At 34.6% G+C, this 19629-nt stretch overlaps 1 protein-coding gene across 13 annotated transcripts in view; it reads right to left on the bottom strand.

The window, feature by feature from the left end:
• The window catches only part of LOC125349995 (sodium channel protein type 3 subunit alpha), a 77941-nt gene that overhangs the window by 44017 nt on the left and 14295 nt on the right, over positions 1 to 19629 (bottom strand). For 4 of the 13 annotated variants that reach the window (XM_048344265.1, XM_048344273.1, XM_048344266.1 and 1 more), the window contains exons 8-12: positions 17174 to 17315; positions 15206 to 15412; positions 9441 to 9725; positions 2983 to 3330; positions 1871 to 2003 (exon numbers count right to left, since the gene is read on the bottom strand). In XM_048344265.1, the coding sequence (XP_048200222.1) occupies positions 1871 to 2003; positions 2983 to 3330; positions 9441 to 9725; positions 15206 to 15412; positions 17174 to 17315 (1115 nt within the window). Of the gene's footprint in view, positions 1 to 1870; positions 2004 to 2952; positions 3331 to 9440; positions 9726 to 15198; positions 15413 to 17173; positions 17316 to 19629 lie in introns of those variants that run through there. The other 9 variants (XM_048344271.1, XM_048344270.1, XM_048344276.1 and 6 more) reach the window with 7 other exon arrangements.

Below are 19629 nucleotides of genomic sequence, written 5' to 3'. Positions count from 1 at the left end.
ATGCAAGGTTCTGAGTTCAAACCCCAATAAACATATAAAGAGACATAAATGCTCATGAAAAATTATACCTCTAGACTTTTTCTGTTTAAAGTTCAAAAATAAGTGCCATGTTTTTAATATTCTCCTTATAAAACAATTAATGATTGAAGATGTAGTATTATATTATATTAGCATAAAATAAAATCTTTAAATAAGCTACATATCAAATGTTAAATTTAACAAATAATCACTTTAAAAAGAACCTTTTAAAGAACACTGTCCAAGGCTATGATCTTCATTAATGTTTGTGTTCTCTGATCATCTTCTTGTAAACATTAATCTTCCACATTACATTTATTAATTTATGTGTTTATTTACTGCAATCCTGGGGCTAGAACTTGGGGCTTGGATTCTGTTCCTGAGACTGTGCTCAAGGCTAGTGCTCTTCCATTTGAGCCACAGTGCCACTTCCAGCTTTTTCTGGAGATCAGAAACTCATGGAACTCTTATGATCAGGCTTGCTTTGTACAATGATCCTCAGATCTCAGCTTCTTGAGTAACTAGGATTATGGGCCTGAGCCAATGACACCTGGCTTATGTCCTTCTTTATAATATAGACTCAGCCTCAGATTTATACCTGTGATTTATTCCTAGCACTTAGAATCCTACACTTATATACAGACAAATGGCAAATAATTTCAAGAACTGAAAACATCCATAAAATAATTATTTGACTATAAATAATATAAGCTATAAATTTCAAAACATGAAACCCCTTTGTACAGCTATATAAAAATTTAAAATATATGAACAAAAATAAAATATAATTGATGTTTTCTATAAATTCTTTGCTAAAATTGACCTATACAATAGACTTAATAATGTAAGCACTAATGTAATATTCATCCAAACTTCAAGGTCAGAAAATTTTAGTAGTTGATATTTATTTGTGTGCATGTTTAAATCAATAAGCATGCATCCGCTTCTCTTTAGAGGAATGTCATAATTGATGCTTACTTAAAAAATGGAGGTGCAGGGCACTGGTGGCTCACACCTGTAATCCTAGCTACTCAGAAAGATAGATTGGAGGATAGCAGTTCAAGGCCAGCCCAGGTAAGAAAGTCCATGAGACTTCTTTCTGCAATTAACCACCCCAAAACTGGAAGTGGCACTGTGGCTCAAGTGGTAGAGCGTTAGCCTTGAGCAAAAGAACCCAGGGAGAGTGCCCAGGCCCAGAGTTCAAGCCCTACAACTGAAAAAATAAATTAAAAAAGTAAGGAACAGAGAGGTTCTAAGGGGCCCTGTTGGAGAAGGATATAATTATCTCATCTCAATCCTGGCAACTTCTCCCTGTACTTTTTCAGATCTAGACATAAAAGAGAAATGTTCATTTTGTAGAAGGCCTACATAGCAACAGAATAGATTTTCACTGCTATAATATCAAGTGGTGAAATACAACCTTATAAACAATATAATAATCCTAGTTAAAAAAAGAAATAGACTAGTTGGGTACTACTCAGCAGGCTGAGATCTGGGGATCAAAGCCACCCCAAGCAGGAAAATCCATGAGACTCTTACCATCAAGTAACTACCAAAAAGTTGGAAATGAAACTGTGGCTCAAAGTGGTAGGGCACTAACCTTGAGGACAAAATATCAAAAACAGTGGACAGGCCCTGAGTTCAAGCCCCAGGACCAGCACCAAAATAAATAAATAGGCGAAAACTAGATTTGCAATTAATGTGACAGTAATGCACTTCATTTACCATGTATGTATTTCTACAATACAGTCCTGACCTTGAGGAGTAAGCCTCAAGATTTCTACAAAGAGAAAGAATAGGTCCACAAGGGATGAAGCCAGCAGGAGGGACTTTCTCACCACCTACATCTTACCCTCCATTGTGTTGGTTAGGATGCTGGCTATGCTCATGGCTCTTTGCCTTCCAGAAGAATCCTCCAGCATTTCCATTGAAATCTGGTAAGAACTTAGCCTTCTCTTTCTGACTTCTGTTTCAGTGGTGGTACCCTGCAAAGCAAAATCCTGATGTCTCAAACCACCCTTTCCAATGGATGAAGCAAGACCACATAACATTTCTTTGGAAGCTCATGCTACATGCACTTTTCTCAAGTAGTAATTTTCTAGTAAAAATAAGATATTAAATTTACTGATATGGTGTAACCATTTTAAAAATTATATATGACAGCATCTGATAATAATTCATAGGTTGGATGCAATTGCATAATGCAGTTATGTTCCAGAATTTTTAAATTAGTAGAATTTTCAAGGAAAAGCTTGATAAGCATGCTAAAATGTATTATTATTTCACTCAAATACAAGCATTGTTTTCAGTTGTATTAATAACAACTAGACCAAATTTTTCTTACAAAATCAATAATAAATATTGTGATTAGTCTTAAGGCTTAATTTTTTGAAGATATATTAACAATTTGGATATATATGGGCCATATTTTCCATGCACAAACACAGATGTACAATGAAATGTGTGTGCTTTCCTGAGATTTAAAAAAATTCTTTCTGTGCCATTCTACAAAGAAATCAAAACATTTTATTTCAGAATAATTTGAAAATAGGACTAGAATTATATGAAACCTTCCCATTATCATTATATTAGTCATTAAAATATTAAATTTTAAGAATACAAACTTTTCAGAATATGAATGAATAATTATACAATTTTGGCCAAACCTACAACAAAGGTTTGATTGTCAAAGTGTTCATTGTTTGTGCTGGTAAGGTTAATGAATTTTCAGACAGATAGCTCATGTAAAACTAAAAGTTGAGCCATTTTCACACTACAGCATTTAAAAACTGATGGTCCCAGGCCATTCAATAGGTTCTGAAGATGTTATTGTTTCCCATTCAATTAATCATGTATTTTTTTAAGGACTTCCATTTAGTATTGTGCAAGGGGCTACAATGCCCAGACTTGGAATATGTCAAATTGACGTGTAACGTTAGTAGAATCTGGCTTATCTATTATCACCTCTGGCTGAAGTTGTCCAGTAGGTGACGTTAGAGCTGATGGTCCACCCACCAAGGAAACCACACCATTGCAATCCACAGTGCTGTGCATCTTCCCATTTGCTGGAAGCCCTGGCACCATCCTGGATGACATACTGGCCTGACTAACGTTACTGTTGCGTCGTTCTCCATGTCTGTGGGGCACAAACAGTGAATCTCTCCTGCTCTCGCTGTCTTCAAATGTGCTGTGTTCATCATCAGCAAAGTCATTTTCAGATCCGACATCCTTTGCTCTGCCTCTGAAGCTAAAAATGCTTGTTTTGCTATTGCGTCTTGGGGAAAACAGGGAGCCACGGATGCTCAATAGAGACTGAGAAAGCAAGGAAGAAAGAAATTGGGGGCAGGGTGTAGGGTAGGACACAATAGTTTAGTAAAAATCTTAATAGTACAGAAATAATTTGTTTGGGGGTTCGGATAGTTTGCCCTTAAACATGAACAATTAAGTTTATTTAGAGCATGTAAATTCAGATTTTTTCTAAATTAAAGATGACAATGTACATGTAAGTATTAACTTCAGTATGAAGAGTACCATGACTCTTGATTTGCAATTCATGATGTGCATAATAATCTCTTTATGTAATCTTCAGTGTCTTATTGTGAGTGGGATTATGTTCTCCTAATACAACAGGGGAAAGACCAGAAGATGGAAAGACAGATGATTCTTTTGGAAGGAGTTATAGCTAAACAACTAGGACACACTTTTCTCTTTTCATTGCTATCATCTGAATGACTTGAAAATAATAGAATAGATATATAGATATTGCCTCAAGTAACACTATGGGATTGAACTTTAAATAGTTGTACAAATGTTTGACATCTTGACAGTTATAGAATTGAAAAAAGTATGTCTTCACTCTCTTCTGGTTCTAAAATGAAAGCCACTCTCTAGATACATTTATCTTTGTCCACATGGGATTAAAAATCACAAAACTTACCTGTGATGCTGTCTTCTAAATAATTTTCAAATTATTTCCTAACAATTTCTCATGGAGCAATCAGTGATCCCCTTTAATTGAGAGTCTACATAGTGCAGCAAACAGAACAGAGAGCACTCTTACAACACTACAGTTAATACTGTTCTCACTGAAAATCTAACAGTAGCTTAAAGAAGCAAGTTCTATAAAATGACTTTATCAAATAAAGTGATATGGAAGACAGCTGATTCCTTCTACTGAACTTTTAACTATATTAGAAAGAACTAGATGATTTCAAAATTTCTTTTTTTGTGTTGTTCTTTTGTGGTGCTAAAGATCAAACCTAGGCCATCATTCATGAGAGGCAACCCATACCTCAGTGAGAGCCTACTACTCCAACCCATACTGTTTTTTTCTTTAAATCATATTTACAAATAAACATAGTATATTGTTCACTGTTACCAGAATATGGTGACTAGCTTTAATCTCCTTTCCCTTTTTGAGTGCCTTTTAAACTAGAAGCAGCTCATAAATCTGTGTTTATTCTATTTTGGAAATAGTTTTCAAAAATGTCAACGGTCAGTTTGAAGAATACTTGTTTATTTCTGCCATCAGTAATAATGCCATTTCTGGGTTGGGGTAGTGGTGAACAGCTGTAACCTCAGCATGGAAAGGGGAGGTAGCAGCATCTCAATCTGAGACTAACCCTGGACAAAAGCACCCAACTATATCTGAAAACTAAGCTAATGAAACAAGGGCTGAGGAAATGGCTGAAGCTGTAGTGCACTTGCCTAGCAAGTGCGGGGCTTCAAGTTCAAATCTAAGACCTATAAAATCAATAAAATAATGGAAGTCCTCTTTGTTTACTATATATGCCTTCTCATTCTCTATCCTACTTCTTTTCATAGATAGGGTAATACACACACACACACACACACACACACACACACACGAGAAAACATGCTTAGACATTTCATTTCTCCTAACCATCAGAAAAAAAGTAGTTTTAATGAAAAAAAGAAAAATAAATTCTATCAGATTATTTTTAGACTTTTTCATGAATTAGGTCAACTTGATTTTCTTTGGCTCCATTTTTAGCTTTATTTTTATGAATTTTCACAGACTGCAAAGCACCAGAATAATTTTTGCTCTCCTCTGTCCCAGTGATATTTTTGAAAGATATTATTCATTGTGAATGTACTATTCTTCTATATTTGATTAAGGTCTCTGTGGTTACTAGTAGATGTTCATCATGTTAACCCAAGGCTAAGCCACTATGGGAGTCATTTCTGAGAGGAAGGTCTACCAAATAGTAAACAATACTTAGATGGCTTTCCCAGCAAAATGATCAAGATATTAGACCCTCCACATTTACAAAAATGTGTATGTTTCTAATCTTCTCAAATGCAGCTTAACTTATACATATAATAGTGAATGTTCTCACTAATGTTTGAAACTTTGTACAGAAATCACTTTGAGTGTTTAAAATGAATATTTTAGGTCTCATGTTTTTTGGAATTGTGATCCAGTAAGCAGGTGATATGGTTGGAGTATTGTCCTACAAATTTATGTGTTGAAAACTTAATTCTCAGGGTAGCTATAGTGGGAGTTGGAGCCTAAAGTAGGTGGGACATGGGGATGGAACTCTCATAAATGGACATTTTTTTTTCTGGTAAGAATGAGTTCTCAGTTCCCCACTCCTCTCTGGCATTCATTTATGTGTCCTACCACCTGCAAGGCTTTTTCCAGAAGTCAGACAATTGCCATTTCCATGCTCTTGGACTTCCAAACCTGCAGATCATGTGTCAGCATCTTACTCTTATAAATTACCCAGCCCTAGGTAGTTCTATAAGAACAAAACATATGAAGCAGTAAAAGATAGGGTTTCAGAAATCTGAACTTCTAACATACATTCCATGTGACTCTAAACGTAAGTGTACTCCATATTCAGAGAAATATGAACCTAAATTATATGTTATATAGAGAGATAAATGGATTATTTATCTATCTGTCTAATCTCTTGAGTGGCTCAATGTAATCTACTTGATACACCTGTGTCCTAAAGCTGCTTCAAAAATGAATTTGTGTGTGTGAGTATGTGGTATGATTTTCACCCACAATGCCTCTGGTATGTGCCTTTAAACTGACATGTTTTTATGTTAGGATATTTTCAGAGGCGTTCCAGATCTCTGAGTTTCTTTGAAATTTCTATTCACTCTTTGAAAAGTATAATAATGGGTGTGAGCACAGCTTTCAAGGCAACAGAGACAGAAAAAGGAGATAACAAAAATAGGATTCAGGGAAAATAAACCAAAAATAACACATGGGAAGATGCAAGGAGAAGGGAATACCCACAGCTGTGGCAGCCCTTTCTGGAGGGAAACAGCTCTTGTGCTGACGGAAAGACCATTGAGGCTTGCCTCAGGACTGCCCAAACACAAATTTATTTTTACTTTGTTCCAGGTAGATAAATACATACTTTTTCTTTCCTCTAAGTAACAAAATGGAAAATGTAAGAATTACATCTGTGTCACACAACCCTGAACTAAAGGTCTGGACAGGAGGAGGAGGAGGAGGAGGAGGAGGAAGGGGAGGGGGAGGGGGAGGGGGAGGGGGAGGGGGAGGGGGAGGGGGAAGGGGAGGAGGATCAGGGAACTGCAAGATGTCCTAGGGCAAGTATTTAAATGAATATATAGTTGTTGGAAATGCTCATCTACTCATCTATTTAAAATAGCATTTTAATTTACAGGTGTATCCTTTTCAATGTCCCTCATAAATCAACTATATTTTATTATATACTTGTATATATCTACAAGGTTTCTAATTTAAAATAAAATGGCTTCTGAGTGTCCAAACAACACGGACAAAAATCTTTGGCAGAGATTCAGTTTCTATCATATGCCTTGAAATGCTTTTTAAATGCTGAACTAGGAATAAACATTAACTATTTATTAATAAAATTATGTGATGCATGTGAAATAATATTTAAAGCTCACATTGTTAGAGAAGAGCATGCCATAATTTCTTGACATTTTTAGGGCGAGTATCTGTTTTGAGATAAATATTCTGTACTTACACATCCTGTCCCTGCCACCTTTGCTGGCTCCTGCCGGACAAAAGTCTTTTTCTGTTTATAAAGCAAGAATTGTAAACTGCTCCCATACTGTGTTAATATTCTCTATCTTTCCTGGGACCCATAAGTTCAGGGCTAAAAAATTATTTTACTTCTAAAATTCTATCACATGAATTGATTGTTTTGATGTTAAAACACTATCAGCAAAACAAATAAAAAAAAAAAAACCCAAACCCACTATCAGCAAAATTCCCTTAGCTGTTGACACAGTTGTTGCAGTTGAGGCATCCTGGCTGCTCTGTGAGCTTCAAGACACACTGCTTCATGGGGTCTTGGTCTTTATTTCTAATTTAAAATTGTATCTCCTAATAGGAATTACTACTATAGCACTTTTTCATGAGTTCTAACAAAATACACAACTTATTTTCTTTACTTATTGTTTTTCAGTCTTTAGAATAAAGTTTCATAATGTCAGTGAATGGAATCTCTTTGTTCACTGAGTTATATATTTGACAACTTTCCCTTCCATGCAAGAAGCGACTAATAAATATGTTATTTCTAAGAACTAACTTTTTTTCTAAGAACTAATTTAAAAGTTTTTACCCAATAAGGAAAATGATAAATATGAAAACATTGCTACTATGCATCTATCTATCTATCTATCTATCTATCTATCTATCTATCTATCTATTTATCTATCTATAGGAGAGAGTGCGCATATAATTGAGACTACTTCAATATTTTAGTTTACTTCATTTGAAGTTCATTCATCTACTGTAACTTTTCTTTGTCACATAAAATTTATATATAATGCTTAATCCTCCATAACTCTTTATGATAGGCATTATTACCTCATTTCAACAGGATTTCTTAGAACAAACTACTTAAGGTCACAGAACTAGTTTGGAGTGGAGACACAGATTTTCATTCATCAGTCATTCTGCTGAATTGTCAAAATATTTTATGCTAAAATGCTAAGCTATCGAGGTGAATTTTAATTAGGAAATGTGGTCTGAGAAACTGAATTCTATATAGATCATCAAATTAACCCCACATATATTTAGTCAAGACATTGATTACATTGCAGCTCTTTGTGTTGGCATGTCTGTGTTGTTCTAATAAGAGAATGCAAGTTTTAGCTTATCAATGTTCAGTCTGTTTTTCTATTTAACATTTTTATTCCTGTATTCAGTCTAAACTGAAATGAGCATGCACTGACATTTAGTCTATTCCCCTTTTATGCCAGTTAAGACCTAAATACTCAATTGAACTTTTTTATGATTATCATCCTTACTTTTTAAGTTTTTTAAGGTGCACTATGCCTTGCTTGATTTATAGACTTGTGCTTTTAGTTGCTTTAACTTAATCATATAGTGTGCCTTTCAAAGCATTAACCTAAGGGTACCATTTTAGATCAGATGAATACAATTAGGAGAATTTGTAATTTATAGCACATGCAATTCTAATGGAGCTAAATAGAATGCTCAAAGCCTTAGTGCTCTTTATCACAGTTCTAATTACTCTTTACATTATGTAAATGTATTAGTGATACAGTTGCAACTCTCTTTTGCCTTTTTGTCTTGAAAATATGCTAGAAAATAGGATGCTGAGTATTAAATTAGAGTAAAAGTTGACTGTCTCCAGAGTCACTTCTTTAAGAACATTTAGATCCTAATTTCATTCTAAGGTATTACACATTCCCCCAGGCCATGATAATGTAGACTCACCAAAGCATAATTTTCCTACCAAAATATATAAGCAAACCCAGAGACATTTCTCACCAAAATTCATACATGTGTTACATCTCTAGAAGCTCCTGTTGGCACAATTCCTTAATGTGTGATACTTACATGTTTTTCTTTTGTTTTTTTGTTGTTGTTTTTTTGGCTAGTCCTGGGCCTTGGACTCAGGGCCTGAGCACTGTCCCTGGCTTCTCTTTGCTCAAGGCTAGCACTCTACCATTGAGCCACAGCACCACTTCTGGCCGTTTTCTATATATGTGGTGCTGGGGAATTGAACCCAGGACTTCATGTATATGAGGCAAGTACTCTTACCACTAGGCCATATTCCCAGCCCTGATACTTACATGTTACAATTAAAACTTCATATGATTAAGACAGGAACCCATACACAAAGAAATTAAGTTTATCTTCCATATGGAAAAGGTAAGTGGAACTTTCCAAAACTCTTATTGAAAAGTCTGATAAGTTGGTTGTACCAAAACCACATTTTTAAATGGTTTCATGAAGATAATTACTTTCCAAATTATTAATGGTTCCAGACTTAGCTATTAGAGACCATTTTAAATGACCGTATTGTTACCCCCTATCAGCTAAAACAACTTCTACAAAGATATATACCAACACAAAATACACCACTTAAGAGCAACAGCAAGGGAGATGCAAAAGTAGGGGACTCGGTGGTCATCAGTACCTGGTGAGGAGAGCAGAACTTCTTGTCCCCAGTGAGCCGGTTTCCATCCATAGAGAAGAGGAAGCTTCTTCTTTTGACGCTGTCTTCTGATTCGGACTTGGGGAACCTGTCTCCCTCTCTGTTCCCTTCAAAATGCTCCCTCTGCCTTCTTTTCTTCCTTCGGTTCCTCCACTCCTTAGCACTTTTGGAACTTAATTTTGATGCTTCTGAGGAACTCTCCAAGAGTTCTCCTAATCCACCTATCCCACTGAAGTCTCTTGATGCCGCCGATGCTGCAGCCACGGCCTGTAGTGAAAGGAAAGGAAAGACAATATGAGGCAGATCGTTTAGGATCAACATGATCTCCAAGGATATAGAATTCCATTGCCTAGTACAGAATTCTTGCGGTGGATGCTACAACACATAATTTGTAACAAAGATATTTATATATACATATTAAACACTATATCCATGTTGAAACCTAGACTGAAAATGATATAACAAAGTGCCCAGCATTTAAATGAAACTCTTATTCAGAATTTTGATATTCCATAAAATTTCCTGTCAGACAGCATGAATTGGGGGTGTTTTTGAGTTCTTGCTTATAATGATCACTCTAAAATCATCCAGGATGATTTGATAGGAGCTCTTTAAGATGCTTTATAATGACTGTGTTTTGTGATTAAAGAACATAAATGAAGCACTTATCTACAGTAGGTTAGTTATATTGTACTTGATACATCAGAAGTATATAAATGTGTATATATTTATATACTTATAATAATGACTATATAAAATATATAATAATTCATAATAGGAAATATACATATACACACACCATTTTCTGGAGGAAGAAAAATATTCTGTGTTTTAAAAAAGTCTAAATGAGGACCTTAATTCTTCTTTTCTCCTTGTACAGATGCAAACACACAGCACTTATTGATTTGATTGTCCTAGAAACCAAGGAAGTGGTAATACTATTCTCTCACCATAAATCTGATAGTCATGCTCATTTAAATCACTTTTGGAATTTTTTTTGCATATGACATGACTTCCCTACCTATTCTCAGTAACAGTTCCAATAACTCAAAACCCAAAACAGATTTTTAAGGCAACAAAGGTAACCTCCGGCACAACACATTTTCTGTGTCACTCATCAACACAAATCTGTCACTTGTTCCACTTTCAGAGATTTGCCGAGTCCCTGAAAGGCAGATGTTTCCTGTCATCTATCGTGTCTGTGTACCTGTTTATGCCCAGCTCTATGATACTGTGAGTGTCCTGTTTACTTAGTATAGCAAAGATCCCCTCATAACCAACTTCCTGAAATCTTCTTGTAACAAGCAACAGATTGATGCTTAATATTTATACAGAGAAGACCTTTTCTCTATGATTCAAAGTAAGCTATAACTTGCTTTATACATTGTCCTTTAAAAATGAAATTTCATGACTATATGTTACTCATGAAAATACAGAAGCCATTTGAAATCCCATTCAAAGTCTGAATACAGTAACCACACTTGTTTTGATTCCATCCCTAATTATATAAATCTCTTAAAAGTCATTATTTCTAATTTTGTTCTATACCTTATTCCCAATAATCACTTTATCAGACTCATATACGCGGAGACAGCATACACTACTCTGTGTGATTTTTAACATTTCAAAGTCACAAAAGCCTCTTGCTGATAGCTATTGCTTGTAATCCTGGCTACTCAGAAGTCCAAGAACTCAGGATCACAATTTGAGGCCAGCCCAGATAGAAAAGTGTATGAGACTCTAACTGCCAAAATGTTGGAAGTGGAGCTATGGCTCAAGTGATAGAGTGCTAGTAAAGGAAAAAAGCTCAGGGATAACATCCAGGTCTCGAGTACAAACCCCAGGATGAACACACACACACACACACACACACACACACACACACACACACACACACGCAAAGTCACAAATGCCAATGATCTTATCCAAAACACTTGTCTTTTCCCATGTTTTAAAGTTTTGATGTTTGAGTCCACTGAGCTGCATATATCATTCTTCTTCATGTCTACACAATGACTAACAGTAGAGAACCTTCAACAAATATCAACTAGAAGTGGAAATGATGCTAAGCTTTATGAAGTCATTTGCTAGATAGTAGGTTCTGGAGTCAGAGGGGGTGACTGACATGTGGGCAACACTGAAGGACAGGTAATCTCACCAGGCCACTAAGTCTCTCAGAACAAGGACATAGGTATTGAAAATTGTCATAAGATCAACTTAAATGTTGTGAAGGTAAAATCATGAAGATTCTGGTACTAGAGGCCAATAGATGATTAATGAGAGGAGACTTGACAAAACAAGCTTATTTATACTTCCATTAGGCACAGGGCTTTTTTGTTTCTGAATTTAAAGAAGCTGTATTTATGTGATTTGTGAAACATTTTAAAATGTGTATCTTTGTTTTTATGAATGATAATAGAATGATGTTATGCTGTAAAAATACAATTGCATGTGGTCTTATAACACTTAAAACTTTAAAATGGAAAGTCCTTACTTTCTGAATATCGATCTTATTTTATTGTCTTACTAGTGTGTTTTATTTGTAGCAGATGAAATTAAACTGATAAGTAATTAAATATTGTAGAAATTTATGGCAACTATAAGGGCTACTTCATTAGATGGTCAAGTGTTCCAAATTTGTTTGTAGTTTCCTTCTGAAATCAGTGGAGTGTGGTCAAATGACTACTCTAAACACCAAGGCAGGACAAAAATAGCAAGGCCTCCATGTCCAGAAAATGCTGAGTTTTTGGTAAAAAGCCAAGTAACTCAATGATAAATCCCTGTTTTTCAAAAGAGGACAAATGCTATATGTTGTCAGTCCTTAAAGTAACTGCAGAAATCAAATTTTGAGTCTATGAAATTCAGTTACATATTGCTATTCAATGACTACTTCAGGTTATCTGGGTGCATTCATCTGAAAAAAAAGTAAATGAAAGTCACTATGTATTCAACTTTACATGGACTTCTGATCATTATACTCTCTCTCTCTCTCATCAAACAGACAAAACATAAACTCAATGGCTGAAGATACTGGTTCAGGGTGTTCTAAGACAATTGGAAGTCAAAAGTGAAGAAAGCAAGTTCTGTTGGTGTATTAGATCATGGACTTGGGATTCTAGACTGCAATGCAGTGGAGTGTCTCTGTAGACCTTCCTCATGGCAGATATATGGTGCGAATTCTTGGGATACTTCTATGAATATAAATAATATAAGGCAGAGAGTTGTACAGAGATACAAACTTCTGGCACTCTTCTGATCTCCTTTCTGTTCTGAGAATAAAATTTATCAATGCTGAGGATCAGTGGGAAAGACTTCTTCCTCTTACACTCTGCCACAAGCAAACCTCCAAATGATTCAACATGCCAAGGTATCTGTTTGTAAGTGTTGTAACTATATTCTATAACAAAGATCAATAATTTTTATAGCAACACAACCTTACCCTACACTCAAAAAAGTACAATGGATACTTAGTTGTAGTATTCATTTGAAGATTTTTCAAAATGTAAAGAGAAGAATGTATAACTCAAAAATAATCAAATAAATTAACAACGGAAACAGATGTGGGAATCAGTCAAAAAGAACTCTAATGTGTTTTCATAACTGCATTACACATGTTAAAAATATAAATTGAAGATGTACAAAGAAGATGTAGATACAATCTTTAGACATGAAATCCAGAGTATCTGAGATGAAAAATGCACTAGATAGGGTTAACAAAAGATTTAGATCACACAGAAGAAAAGCTGGTAAACTTGAAAATAAGACAATAAAAATTGTGCAAACTTAAATCAATAATCTTATTTTAAACTTCATTTGGAACTGTAAAGGATCTGAATGCCCAAAATGGCTTTTAGAAAGCCAAAGTTGAAGAGCTGATGACATTTGATTTCCAGGATTACTATAAAGCCACTCTAGTTAGGAGATTATGATATCAGCACATAATAGAAACAAATACAGCAAGTACATGGAACAAAGGTATGTTTTAAAAAGAAATTTGCCTAATGACAATGAACAAGTGATTTTTGACAGTAGTTCAAACCCAGTTTAGTGGAGAATCATTATGTTATCCAATTAATTGCATTGAAATAACATATTTTAATGCATAAATTAAAAGGAATATGTAACTCCTTTTATATAAATTAACTTTAAATATTATTTACTTTAATGTAAAACTTAAAAATCTATAGCATTGGAACAAACTATAGAAAAAATATTTGTGGTGTTGTTTGGCAAAATCTTTTAGATGAAGCTTCTGGCAATAAAAGTGAAAAATAAATAAATGAATTCCTCTTAATCAAAATAAACATCTTTAGCCCTTAATATGTTTAGGTACAAGAAAAAATAAGTCCCAGGCTGTCATTTAATATTTGCAAAGCAAATTTATGACAAAACACTTGTACACAGATTGTATATTTGTAAAGAACATATCAAGCTCAATAAGAAAAAGGCCAAGTTTTGAAATCAGCAATCACTTCATAAAAGAAATATGTATGTATATATATGTTTATATATATATGTATGCATGAAAAATAAGAGCATGAAAAACAATTCCACAAGTTAAACAGTGATAAGGTACTCACTAGAAAATCCTGAGTTAAAATGAGTAACTAAAAATTAGCAATTATCTAGAGGAACTACAACTGAATCTAACACAAACTAGATTTTTACTTGTTTTATTATCTCCAAATAGTTGTATAGAGGATTTCAGATTCTTAATATGTCTCCCCACAATCTCCATCTTAAAATATGTGATTCTACCCACTCCACTTCTAATTCAGTTCTGTGCTCCTCTCCTTACCAGGGGAAGATCTCATTTGCTACTTACATAACATAATGTTTAATAGTAGCAGGAAAAAAAAAGACAAAGAAAGAAAAAAGCCTAGCACATATAATTCTATCTATTCATAAGGCTGAGATCTGAGGATCATTTTCAAAGCTAGCAAAACCTAGATGTAGAGCTGTGGCTCAAGTGGTGGAGTGCTAGCCTGAAGCAAAAACTTTGGAGACAGCACACAGACCCTGAGTTCAAGCTCCAGAACTGGCTAGTGCTCTCTAGCTCTCTCTCTCTCTCTCTCTCTCTCTCTCTCTCTCTCTCTCTCTCTCTCTCTCTCTCTCTCCCCACCCCACCCCCAACCCGGCACCTAGTTTCAGATGCTTTTTTAAAATCTTCATATAAACTGTAGTGAACAACTTTCAGAAAGCAGAATGCTGAAGTGTAGGTATGCTTAAATGTAGGTATGTATGCTAAAGTTTTCTTGTTTACATTTGAGTTCAATTTACTTCACAATACAATTCAAATATATAACTCGATGAGCCACAACAATAGTTTTAAATGTCAGGTATGTTTCTTTCATAAATTCAATAGTATAATTTATTTTACAAATGCAACCAAAAATTAATTTCTATGAGACAATCACATAGTAAACTTTATTTCTAATGTTCTCTATGAACTAGTTAATTTCATTATAGTAAAGTTTATTTCTGTGAGAGTATAGTTTGCAATTTCTTAATAGTATGGCATGGCCTGATACAGCATAATACAATATAGTACATACAAAATAGTGAAGTTGCTTTGACTCTGATTTCAGACACAACTTTAAGGTTGAATTACTTTCTCTTTTCTAATGACAATGTCTATACACAAATTAAAATTCAATTGAATTGGCTTAATGAGAATGCTATGTCACAACAACATTCCTATTAGGGGCAAAAATAATGACAAAGTTTTGCTTATTATAACTCAGTACCTGTGCTTCTTCTTGCTGTTTTTTAAGCTGTTCAAGCATCTGCTGAAATTCTGCCTCTTTCTGTTCTGCCTCTTCCAAGGTTGCCTGGTTCTGCTCCTCATAGGCCATGGCCACCACAGCCAGAATCAAATTCACCAAATAAAAAGAGCCCAAGAAAATCACCAAGACAAAAAATATCATATATGTTTTTCCAGCAGCCCGTAATGTCTGGAGAAGAAAGGGGATAGTTTTATTGGTATTTTCAGATCATGTACACCAGCTCCAAGTTTCATGAAGAGAAGAATTCTGTCTACTATCCAACTTACTATGACCAACTTACTTTATTTCTTTTTGTTGCAAGGTAAAATGAACAAGTACAGAGAGAGAGAGAGAGAGAGAGAGAGAGAGAGAGAGAGAGAGAGACAGAGAGGTACACTATTCAAATTATCAGAAGTTTTATTATACTGTCCTTTCATATAAATATGTACTAAGTGAGCATATACTAAGCCCCACTAAGCGACTTTATCAGAGTTACAATGCGGAGCAATATTACAAGTGAGAACACTAGTCCTTCATTTCTTTAAATGGAATTCCATATTATAACAGTCTGTCTGTATCATTTAGAAATGCCATAGCTCTCTCTCCCTTGCCTCACTCTTTTAGATTCAATTACCTGTAGCTTTAACTTTAAAATTATAATTGATTTTTTAAAATGTTTACACCAGCCATTTATATTTGGTTGTTAACATTTTTATTCACAAATTTATTTATTTTTTTAAATTTTGAAAATTTTATCATAAAGGTGATGTAAAAAGGGTTGTATTTACATAAATCAGGTAATGAGTATATTTCTTGTGAATAGTGTCACAACTCCCTCATTCTCTCCCAGTTTTCCCCTTCCCAACTACCCTCTCCCCCAAGTTGTTTGTTTTTTCTCAGTATGTGAATGTTCAGACTGCTGTTTAAGTAATCATGTCCATGTGTAATTATTTGTCATTTACTATCCATTGAGCTTACTTATATATTGATAGGTACATTCTAATTTATTACAAATTAGAGAAACCATGCAGCCTTTGTTTCTTTGGGTCTGGCTTGCTTTGCTTAATATACTTTTTCCAAAGTCTTTCCATTTCCTTATGAATGGGGCAATGTCATTCTTTCCAGTGGAAGGTTTGAATTCCATTGTGTATTTATACATTTCCTTGACCCATTCGTCCACTGAGGGGCATCTGGGTTGATTCCTCTTGCCTATAGTGAACATACTGCAATGAGCATGGTTGTGCTGGTGGCTTTAGTGTAGGCTGTTTTGTGGTCAGTTTAGGTATATGCCCAAGAGGGGGATTGCTGGGTCATAGGGAAGCTCAATATTTAGTCTTTTGAGGACCTTCCCTACTACTTTCCAGAGTGGTTGAACAATTTTATATTCCCACCAGCAGTGTAGTAGCCTTGTCTTTTGGCCACATTCCCACCAGCATCTGTTATTATTAGTCTTCTTGATATGGCCATTCTAGTGGAATCTCAGTATTGTTTTGATTTGCATTTCTTTTATGGCCAGAGATGTTGAACATCTCTTCATGAGTCTATTGGCCATTCTTATTTCTTCTTCTACGAAGTCTCCTTTTACGTCTTTAGTGTCCATTTATTATTTAGGTTTACACATGCCATTGTTATCTCTATAACTAGATTATAGATTTACCAAAGTCATGAAAACTCTTTACAGTCTCCATATCCCCTTACAAAATGTCAATCTTACAAAGAACTCTCCATATGGATACCCACACATGCACACACACACACACACACACACACACACACACACACACACACACACACACAAATATATACTAACTAAATGACCATTTAGGAGTCCAGGCACCTTTGCTTTAAATCATACCTTCTTCATTCCAGAATATAAGAAACATGTACACAAAGCCATCATTTTATATATGCTCATAAAATGAATCCTAAGCATTCTTATTTGGACCATACCAACTGATAAAGATTCTCCCAGTAGTCTTGAGTCATGAGTCGAAACAGAGACAAAAAGGCCCAGCTAAATGTGTCAAAGCTTGTGTAACCATAGTTGGGGTTTCGACCAGCCTTCACACAGATGTACCCCTCTGGACACTGCCTGTGAGAGACAGAAATGATAGTAGGGTCAGTAGAGAAATTTCAGCAATTTAAATCATTTGACTTATAGAAATTGGCAAAACTCTGAATTGTAATTGCTATCCATGATAAACTTTACTTGACCTTCATTTATACATTTCAAGTCATACAGGAAATTCATTACATGAAATGTATTAGGAAAAGAACCAGTAGAAAAGTTTGGCATAAGCAATTCAGATTTATGGACTCTTAGAATAGCAAGAGGTATCAGCCACAGACTTCCATTATTATTCTATTCCTTATAAAGTGGTAGGAACCAATAATTTAAAATTAAAATTCAGAAGAGAATCAAAGGATGGGAAACCACTTAGTGAATTATTTTATTAAACAAGGCCATAGGAGTAAAATTTACCTTTTAAGATCATTTTAAATTTATTGAAAAAGTAGAAAAATGTACAGACTTCCTGAATGCAGATTGGCCAGATTCTAATATTGAAACATTCCAATTTACTAAACTCTATTTGTATTTCCTCAGTTTTCCCATAATGTCCTTTTCCTACAAGAGGATACACATGAAATTTAGTTGTCATGTCTCCTTACATGGCTCTTTATTGGATCAGTTTTCAGGCTTTTCTTATTATTGATGACAGTGCTGGTTTTGAGTACTTGTACATTTTGTAGGATGCCCTTAGGTTAAGATTTATCTCATGTTTATCTTAACATTATTTGGGGGTTATAGATTTTGGGTGGAGGCATATAGAAGTAAGGTGGTGTTATCAGCACATCATTGCAAGGGAACATACTCAGTGACTTGTCATTCTTAGTAACTTTCTCTATCTGACAAAGTAGTTTTTGTTGTTTCTCCATTGTAAATTTGCACTTTTATTCTTTTCCATACTGAATCCTTTTGAAAATAGTAAGAATATGCCACCTACATCATTATATGTTTATGTTTGTTTTACTCCTTGAATTATCATGCGATGGTATTTTCATTTCTTGCTCAAAATTTTCCTGGTTTGTCCACTGAAAGCTTTCTTAGTTGGATATTTGTGTTAATTTGAAATACTCCAAGCTTTTGGGTATTGTTATTTCTTAGCTTCCTTTTATTTTCTAGCACACAGCATGCTTCAGGACCAACTTTTATCTTTCCTTTACCAATTTTAGACCTAACAGTTTACCCAGTAGGCCCTGGTTTCTAATTATTTCTATTAGAAATCAAGATCTGGGTGCCAGATGTTGTTTGCTGCTACTGAGAAATCATCATTCCTGGGCCTTCTCAACTCACAAAACATTTGTGTACAATCTTGTAATGTACATACACACATTGATGTATCTGTTTAGATAAGTTAAGCTTGAAGTTAAATTTATGTCTCTAAGTCTATTCTATCACCACAGGGATCATTCTAGACTCCTCCATTTGCTTATTTTTAACTTGTTATTCTAAAACTAAGCAACCTGGCTGCTACCATCCACTAATTGATCAATGGCAGTACCCATGCATAGATGTTTTATGATAATCCATATTAAAATTACTATTGGGAAACAACTTTATCTACTGAAACATTGTTCCTTTTGCCTTTAGTCTCACAAACTCCACTAAGTTACAAAGTGAAATTCAACACATTATTAATATAATTATTTTTCTCCAAATACTAAGGCTTGAATTCAAGGCCACATGTTCTCATTCCACTATTCCACTATTTCTACCACTTGATATATGCTGCTAGTTCCACTTTTTGCTGGTTAATTGAAAATAGAATTCTCAGACTTTTCTCTCTGGACTGACTTCAAACTGCCATTCTCAGAGCTCAGTGTCCTAAGTAGCTAGCAGTACAGGCATGCACTACAATTTCTTGACAGCACATTATTAATCCAGTTCCTTTAGTGATGTAGTTTCATACATTTAAATATATTTGAATGTTTTGTCACATTCACTTCCTCACAGACTACAATTTACATATATCAATTTTCCTACTTTGTTCCATAACTTTTGACAAATATTTAGTGTTCATATTCATACTTGCACAACTATGCAGAATAGTTTCTTCTGCCTTATGTTTCACTTGGTCAACTCTTTATCATACTAAAAACACAAACTTTTTTACTCATTCCTACGATTTTTTTCTTTCCCAGAATGTTATGAAATTGGGATGGTAAAGTAGGTAGCTTTCTCAGGTTGGTTTTAAGTATTTTTATATGGAAATATGCATTTCAGATTTATCAAAGTCTTTTGTGGCATTTACTGTTATCTCTAAATATGATTTCATTTTATGAGCATGCCACAGTTTATTTGTTCTTTTACATTTGAAAGGCTTTTTTTTTTGCTTGTGGTTTGG

Source organism: Perognathus longimembris, chromosome 4, assembly GCF_023159225.1.
Source record: "Perognathus longimembris pacificus isolate PPM17 chromosome 4, ASM2315922v1, whole genome shotgun sequence".
Classification (NCBI taxonomy): domain Eukaryota; kingdom Metazoa; phylum Chordata; class Mammalia; order Rodentia; family Heteromyidae; genus Perognathus; species Perognathus longimembris.
Note: the sequence above shows the minus strand (reverse complement) of the source record. Positions and strands in the feature narration are given on the sequence as shown.